Source organism: Mauremys reevesii, linkage group 26 (genome assembly GCF_016161935.1).
Source record: "Mauremys reevesii isolate NIE-2019 linkage group 26, ASM1616193v1, whole genome shotgun sequence".
Classification (NCBI taxonomy): Eukaryota; Metazoa; Chordata; order Testudines; family Geoemydidae; genus Mauremys; species Mauremys reevesii.
The window spans coordinates 1638188-1645907 of NC_052648.1; the positions used below are offsets into that span (position 1 = coordinate 1638188).

A 7720-nucleotide genomic window follows, 5' to 3' on the forward strand; every position below is an offset into this window, starting at 1 on the left:
CAAAAAAACCTGCATCAATAAATGTAATTTGATTTTTTTCATAGCTCTGACTCTTGTCTCCCCCTTCCCTGGAGACCTTTTCCACAGCCCCCCCCCCCCCGGGAATGATGTACCAGTGCAACAAGCACCACTGTACGTTCAGCCTGGTGCCTCGCCGAGCCCCCTCCTGCCGGAGCCATGAATCCCACTGCCCCGCACTCACTGAGCCTGGGCCCCCACACCAGGAAGGGTGCTAGAGGCAGAGACATGGGACAGCTGGGGAAACCAAGGCAAAGACCCAGCTCCAGCTGGAGCTGGGTCAAGCCCCAGGGCACAGATTCCAGGGTAGGGCTTGTGGGGCACACCCCAGGGGACCCCTTTCCCAGGAACACGGCTGGCTCTGGCCACACCCTTCCCAGGGAGGTCTGCAGGGCACCAGGCAGTGCAGGGGGGGGATGCAGAGAGAGCAGCAGAAACAGTGACTTACATGCTCCCACTTTATTCCAAAAACAAAACAAAAAACCATTCACAGCTTCTATTTACTGTCAGTAGAGCCTGGGTGGTTGGGGGAGGGGGCTCCTGTGCCCCCAAATTAATTCAAACTAAGAATCCCCCTACAAAATACAGCCCCCCGCTCGGCCACGGGAGCACTGCTCCTGTCCCCCTTCAGGCTGACCCTGGCCCCCTCTCCAGCAGTGCAGTTCTGCCCCCCATGGCTCAGCCCATACTCCCCTGGGAGCTGGGGGTCATTGTGGCCATGGGGCAGGGCCCTAGTTGTCCATGTGCAGCTGGGCTTGCGAGGTGCCATGCCCGTTACTGGCTGGGCACAGGTAGCCGTTCACCTGGGCAGCTGTCCTCTTGAGGGAGATGGGGCACTCGGCCAGACGCGCTCGCTTCAGACTCGGACACGGCCGCTGCATCTTGTGCTCCAGCAGCATGTGGTTCTGGGGGGGCAGCCCCACACAGGCCCTGGGGGCAGGACCAGAGAGAGCAGCATGTCAGGGGGGAGGGGGGCAGAGGCCTTCTCAGCCAGCTGGACAGCCCACAGACTGGGCACCACCAGGTCCCTGAGGGGATCTCAGTACCAGGTCCCACGGGGGCTACTGCAACTTTCCCCATCCCTGCCAGGCTCAGCCGAGGGCCCTGGGGTTGGCGAAGGGAGTGGGGAGCTGCAGGTGGGGACGGGGGTAGAGCTGGCACCCCAGGGGCAGGGGGTGGGAGGGCAGAGCCGGGGGTACCTCAGGATGTTCTCGATGCAGCTCCTCTGCCGGAAGAGGGCGTTGACGACCGGGGAGCCCTCGGGCACCAGGGGCGCCTTGCACAGGAAACCCAGGATGGACAGGACGCTGTGGAAGCCCTGGAAGTCGGGGTCACTCTCGGTGCAGAAGCTGATGCGTTGGCAGAGCTCGGTCAGGATGGCCAGGTCCAGGATAATGGGGCTGGCCAGCAGGGAGTCCTGGGGGTGGGGCAGAGTCAGTAGGGGGGCCAGGGCCCAGCTCCCCGTCCCCAAGGGCCAGATGGGCCAATGCTCCCCCCAGCCGCTGCTTCTCCCTGTGGTGTCATCAGGGCAGGGAGGGGAGAAGCATGGACCCGGCCTGAGCTTGTCCAGGCTGGGCCGGGCGCAGCTGCCCAAGGCTGGGGGGCGGGGGGTGACCCGTGCCCGGGGACAGGAATTCCTGGCCCTACCTCACAGGTGTTGTGTATGACGATGGTGTTGGTGCCGCCCATCATGATCTCGGAGGTGTACTCGTCCAGCGCCCGCTTGCTGTCCCCCACGTAGGGCACGTACTTAATCACCACCTGCAACCGAGAGCCACCTCAGCACCGGGCCCCAGAGCCACCACCGGGCAGTTCCCCCCCCCCATCCCCAAACTCCGGGGGGCTCCCTCCCCCGGGACTCACACAGTGATCGGGCTTCTCCTGGGGTCCGTAGAGCAGGGGGTTCGACTGCACCATGTCATCCACCACGTTGCTCTTGGAGGCCTCCTTGGAGCGGAACTGCTGCGGGGCCGACAGGTTCTTCCCATCGTTGTTGCCCAGGTGGTTGTAGCTGACGATGGACACGGTCTGGGGCAGAGAGCGAGGGAGGAGATGGGTCACAGCAGCCCCACAGATCACAGCCGCAGCTCCAAACCCAGCTGCCGGGGAGGCCCAGCCAGGGCAGGGGAGAGGGCTCTGCTCTGCGCCCCCCCACTCCTCCCATGCCATGGGACAGGTTTGTCTGGATTCCAAGGGGAAGGGCCGAGCCGAAACACCTCTGGCCCCACTCCCGGGATGCTCCAGCCCTGCTCAGCCCCCAGAGCCCTTGGGGGTTACGCAGGTGTCACCGTTCAGATGTGCCTCACTCCCTACCCACAGCCCCCTCTGCTCCCCCCCATGCCTTAATCCCAACCTGCAGTCCCTCCACTCTTGCGGTGCAAGGCCTCTGCCCCCCCGGGGAGCTGGCCTGCACCCGGCTGCAGGAGGGGTTACAATCCCTCCCACCCCACCCAAGGGCTCTGCTGAGGCCAGATTCCCTCTCCCTTGGGCTCCAGGAGGGGAACCCACCCAGAGCTCCCCGGCAGCCCCCTGACCCAGCCCAGTGGCGTCACCAGGCGGGCGCCCCCAGCACCCGCTCACCTTGAGGCCGGCGCTGACCAGGAAATCCACCAGCACCGACTTGAGCTTGGTCTGGCCGGACTTCAAGTCGTCTCCGCAGATGAAGACGTGGCGCTGCAGGGCGAGCTCCATGGCACCTGGCACGAAGGTGTTCTGGGGGGAGCCGTTGATGTAGGCGCAGCCCTCCAGGATGCTGGCCACAGCGAAGAGCGTGGAGGGAGACACCTCGAGGCCTCGCTGAGTAGATGGGGAGAGCTCAGTGCAGAGCCCGAGGGGACGGAGCCCCTGGGACACCCCCCCCAGCACATGGGCAGCCCCCGCCCCCCATGTCCCAGACAGTCAGTGGGAGCACCAGGCCCTCAGAGAAAATATATCACAGGGCACCACTGTCCGCTCTGCCTCCACATCGCCACCATTCAACCCAGCCCCCCCATGCAATGGGGCCGCTGGCCCCAAACCTAGCTCCTCCAGTCCCACCCCCCCCAGCTCCAGGACTGAGCTGCGGCCCCACTGAAGGACAAAGCCAGTGCCCCTGCCCCTGGCAGGAGCCAGAACCAGCTCCCCAGGCTGGCTGCATCCAGAGCACCAGAGACGAGAGCAGCGGCCACTAGCGCAGCTGATGCAGCGTGCCCATCCCCCGGCAGGCGGGGGGCACACGCCCCCCACGGGCCCTCACCTCGATGGCCTGCAGCAGGTTGGCGGCCGTGTCGTTAACGCCCGGCAGCACGTCGCAGAAGCGCTCGGTGTTGGCCATCCACAGGACCACGACCTTGTCCACCCCGCTGGTGGCCTTGAACTCCTGGATGTCCCTGCGGATCTGTGCCACCTGCACAAGGGGCTTGTCAGCACCCAGCAGCACGAGCCCAGGACAGGGCACCAGCAGGGAAGCTGCCGGGCCCCCCTGGCCCCTGCAATTTGAGAGATCCCGTCCTGCCCAGTGTGGGTCAGCTCCGGTGGGCAGCAGGGACGGTGCCAGAACTGTGCCCCCAGCACCCCCCTGCAGAGCTCAGGGCCCAGTCTCCCCACTGCTGGCACGCAGCCCAGGGCTTGTCCCAGATCTCGCAGGCAGAGGCTGCTCCGAAATCCTGGCCCAGCTCCCCCAGCCCAGGCTGCAGGGTCAGAGGCAGCCCAGGAGCCCCAGGGAGCCTGCTGCTCCCCCAGCCCAGCCACAGGGTTCACCCCTGCAGCAATGGGAACGTGTGACACACACACACACACACACACACACACACACACCTGCTCAGCCTTCGTCCCACGGAGGACATGGTCGGCTCGGTCGTCCTGATTGGCTGCAACGAATCCTGGGATGTAAATGGAGGGGCGGGGCTTCATCTTCACCATGTGGGGCCAGAGCTGCTCCTGCAGCTGCCAGTCGAGGACCTTGGCCCGTTTCATGGCCTCAGCCAAGTTCAGGGAGGAGACATCCCAGCCTGAGACGCGGGAGGAGACGCCAGTCAGAGCTCTGGGCCCCCGCTCACTTGGGCCACCCCCCCATCCACACAGCCCCCTTCCCCCTGGACCATCCCACCCCCCAGGGCATTCACACTCACCATCAAAGATGATGTCATTAGGGTGCACCATGGGCAGCAGGTCCCGGAAGGGCACGTAGACGTCGCCCGTGGGGCCGGTTCCCAGGCAGACGGTGGACGCTTGCAGCAAGGAGCCGTAGTAGTTGGCATACTGGGAAGAGGGAGAGCACCAAGGGGACACTGAGCCCCCGGCACAGCCCATGCAGCTCGGCTCCCAGCTGACCACGCCACGTGGCTTGGGGAGAGCCCCCTGCGCAGGGTCTGAGCGCCACATTCCCGTCGCCACAGGCCCCACGAGCGCTTCCCAGGCCGGGGCCACAACAGACACGGCCCCCAGCACAGCACAGCCCTGCCCCCCACAGGCCAGCCTGGAGCGCTGAGGCCTCACAACCAGGTACACCCCAGCAGGGCAGGGCAGGGCTTTGGCTCCTCCACCCACTCGCCTGGGCCCAGGCTCCATCTCACGGGCAACCGGCTGGGGCCGCATCTGGGCCTTTGAGAGGAGCCAGCCGGTCGCAGGCCCTGCAGCCTGGGGGGCTGGCTAGAGACCACCTGCGCCCTGGAAAGCGCCACCAGACGCTGGGGGACGAGACTCGCTCACCTTCCGTCCGGTCTTGGTCATCCAGGAGAGGCCCAGCCTGTTGGCCAGCACGGCCGCTGTCACTGTGGTGCCATTGTTGCCGCCCCATCCTACCAGCATCACCCCCAGGCGGGGGACCTGCCTCTCTGTGCGGAAGGTGAACTTGGTCGACTGCGGCTTCACCTGGGAGCCCCAGAGACAGGCAGTGAGAACCAGGGTGCAGCCTTCGGACAGAGCACAAGGCGAGGAGGAGGCGGGGGACAGGACAAGACGCACGTGGGGCACGCTCGTCCGCCGGCGCTGCAGGGGAACGAGGGAACCCAGCACAGCAGGACTTTGCACGGGGACGGGGCAGCAGCACCCGACCGATGCACCAGGACAGCTTGCCCGGCCCACCCCAAGGCTGGTCCCCTCTGCAATGGGGAGGCTGCTCCCACCAGCTCCTCAGAGCCCAGGGAAACCAGCGGCAATGCGATCAGGCCCAACACAGCACCGTTAAATGTTAAAACTTAGAACCCCGGCCCCACGGCGCAGACGCCCCCAGGCTGCGGAAGCAGAGAGGGAAGCAGCCTGCAGGCAGACACTGCTCAGGCACTTGGTGCAGCAGGGCTACAGGCAGGACATGTCCCCAAGTGCCCCCTTGGCTCCATCGCTCCCTGGCCCAGCGGAGGAACCTGCCTCATGGACTCAGGCTGTGTGAGCTGCCAGCCAGGCCAGGCAGGGCTCTGGGCCACTCCTACCCGTGGGGAAGGTGCACAGAGCCAAACACATGCGGTTCCCCCTCCAGTGGGCACGGGGCCACGGTCCTATGCTGGACTCGCCAACAGCAGGTACCTTGGTGACACCGTCCTCCCTGCTCACGTGCACGGTGCTGTACGTGTACTTGGCCTCAATGTAGTCCTTGCTGTAGGTCACATCAGGGCTCTCAACGACGAACGTCTCTGCCATGGTTCCTGGAGCTGCGATGTGGAGGAAGCAGATTATTACAGACCCGTCAGGCTTCACGCCCAGGCCCTGGCAGGACAGAGGGTGCAAATCATTCACCACCCACTGCCCCTGCGGCCAGGATACTCCCAGCTGTCTGCTAGGCCAGTGTGTCCCCGCCCCGCCCCAGACTGGCTCTTCCTCTCCCAGAGGCCTGTGCTAAGGAGGGGCATAATCCCCATTTTACAGGCAGGGAAACCGAGGCACATAGCAGTGAAGAGGCTTGTCCCCCCAAGATAGAACCCAGGCATCCTAGCTTCCTGTGTGCAGGCAGGAGGAGCCCGCCGGCGACCCAGACGCTCCACAAAGAGGAGCACAGAAGTGGCTGGGTTTCTGGGAGGCTGCGGGATGTGGGTCGGGCCAGGCCAGGACTATTCAGCGCGGGAACATGCCAGACAGCAGCAAAACAGGGCTAGAACTTTGGCTTATTCCAACAGGGGCTTTGGGCTCCGGAGGGCAGGGAGGCACCAGGGTGCTTTGCTGGTGCCCGGTGGAGCGAGGGGGAACGGGGCAGGGGCAGCCCCACCAGCGCCCGGCCCGGGCCCCCAGCAGAGCAACACAACCCAAAATAACCCAGGGACAGGAGCAAGCCCAGGGCAGCCTGGCTGCGGCCCATCTCCGCACCCCCCCAGCCCAGACCCCCTTCTCCGCCCACCGCCCCCTCCCCGCAGGGCAGTTAGTGCCATGACCAGCACAGGAGGTGGGGGCCTGGCTTGGGGGGGGGCCCTCCCCCAGCTGCTCTGACAGGGCCCGGCCTGGGCACGACGCCCCGCGATCTCCGCTGGCCAGAGCTCGCAGACTCGCCCCCGGACCGCGGCGGTCCCGCCCCGTGCCTCAGTTTCCCCCATGTGAATCACGGGGAGCACGGTCGGGCCGCGAGGCTAATCGGTGCGCTCGGAGAGGGCTGGGCTGTGGGGCTCTCCCTGCCCCCACAGCGAGCCCCGCCATGGGGCAGCAGCTGGGCGGGGCCCCGGCACGGGGGCGGGGCCGGAGGGGAGGCTCCACCCCACAGAGAACAGGGGCCCGGCCCGAGCAGACCCCAGCTCCCCGGTGCCCCCCGACCCGCGGGGCGGGGCACCCCAGCGCACGCTTGGGCCGGGGGGTCCCGGCTCCCCGGGAGCGCCAGGGCCTGGCGAGGGGCGCCCCACCCCGGACCCGCCCTGGGGGCCGGAGCCGCCCCGGGCGGGGCGCTGGGGGCGCCCCGCGTCCCGAGCGCTCCCGCCCGCGGGCACCAGGACCCGCCCGCCCGCAGTCCCGGCTCACCTGGCTCGGCTCGGCTCGGCTCTGCTGCGGACCCCCGGGGCCTGCGGCGGCTTAATCGGCTCCCAGGGCCCGCCCCCCCCGGGGCTCCGCCCCGCCGTAAATTTCCATCAGCTGCGGATTCCCCCGCTCGCCTGGGCCGGACACGTGCCCCGCCCCCCAGGACTGCACAGAGCGGTACCTCTGCCCCCCCCCCATGTTCCCCTGGATCCGCCCGGCAGCCCCATAGCCCCCAGGGAGTGCATGTAGCCGGTGCCCCCCAGGGACTACGCGGCCCCCGCACCCTCTGCCCCCCCCCCATGTTCCCCTGGATCCACCTGGCAGCCCCATAGCCCCCAGGGAGTGCATGTAGCCGGTGCCCCCCAGGGACTGCGCGGCCCCAGCACCCTCTGCCCCCCCCCCATGTTCCCCTGGATCCACCTGGCAGCCCCATAGCCCCCAGGGAGTGCATGTAGCCGGTGCCCCCCAGGGACTACGCGGCCCCAGCACCCTCTGCCCCCCCCATGTTCCCCTGGATCCACCTGGGCAAGGCAACCCCCCACGCCCAGCAGGCCTATTCCACCAATTCCCCTGAATCGGGCCCCGCGCCCAGTGAGATCCCTCCCCTGGCTAGAGGCGCCTTTTTCATTTTCACTCACCTCCACTCGCTCCAGGTCTTTGGCAGCACTGAAGGAGCCGCCACCAAGGTGCTGCTGGCGACCCCGAGCAAGCGAAGGACCCGCCGCCGAAGTGCCACCACAGACTCAGAGCACCGCCCGGAGAGTACGGGGGGCGGTTGCGCCCCACACGT

At 67.1% G+C, this 7720-nt stretch overlaps 1 protein-coding gene across 1 annotated transcript; it reads right to left on the minus strand.

Moving 5' to 3' along the window:
- Positions 1-208: 208 nt before the first annotated feature.
- On the minus strand, positions 209-7007 carry ISYNA1 (inositol-3-phosphate synthase 1). The gene is made up of 11 exons (XM_039515852.1): positions 6934-7007; positions 5521-5645; positions 4708-4869; positions 4128-4257; positions 3814-4007; positions 3254-3403; positions 2599-2814; positions 1882-2046; positions 1666-1779; positions 1218-1435; positions 209-948 (listed from the first exon to the last, which is right to left on the minus strand). Exons 2-11 carry the CDS (start codon positions 5632-5634, stop codon positions 750-752), a joined length of 1662 nt encoding a protein of 553 aa, XP_039371786.1. The 5' UTR covers positions 5635-5645; positions 6934-7007; the 3' UTR covers positions 209-749.
- Between the last annotated feature and the right edge of the window lie 713 nt (positions 7008-7720).

What these genes read in the sequence shown, in the direction of transcription:
- ISYNA1 (XM_039515852.1), bottom strand. Translation starts at nt 5,634, where the DNA reads ATGGCAGAGACGTTCGTCGTTGAGAGCCCTGATGTGACCTACAGCAAG. An exon ending in GGGAGGACGGTGTCACCAAG is followed by an intron (nt 4,870 to 5,520) that starts GTACCTGCTGTT and finishes TGGGGCTCCCAG; the next exon opens with GTGAAGCCGCAGTCGACCAA. An exon ending in TGACCAAGACCGGACGGAAG is followed by an intron (nt 4,258 to 4,707) that starts GTGAGCGAGTCT and finishes CCCTCTTCCCAG; the next exon opens with TATGCCAACTACTACGGCTC.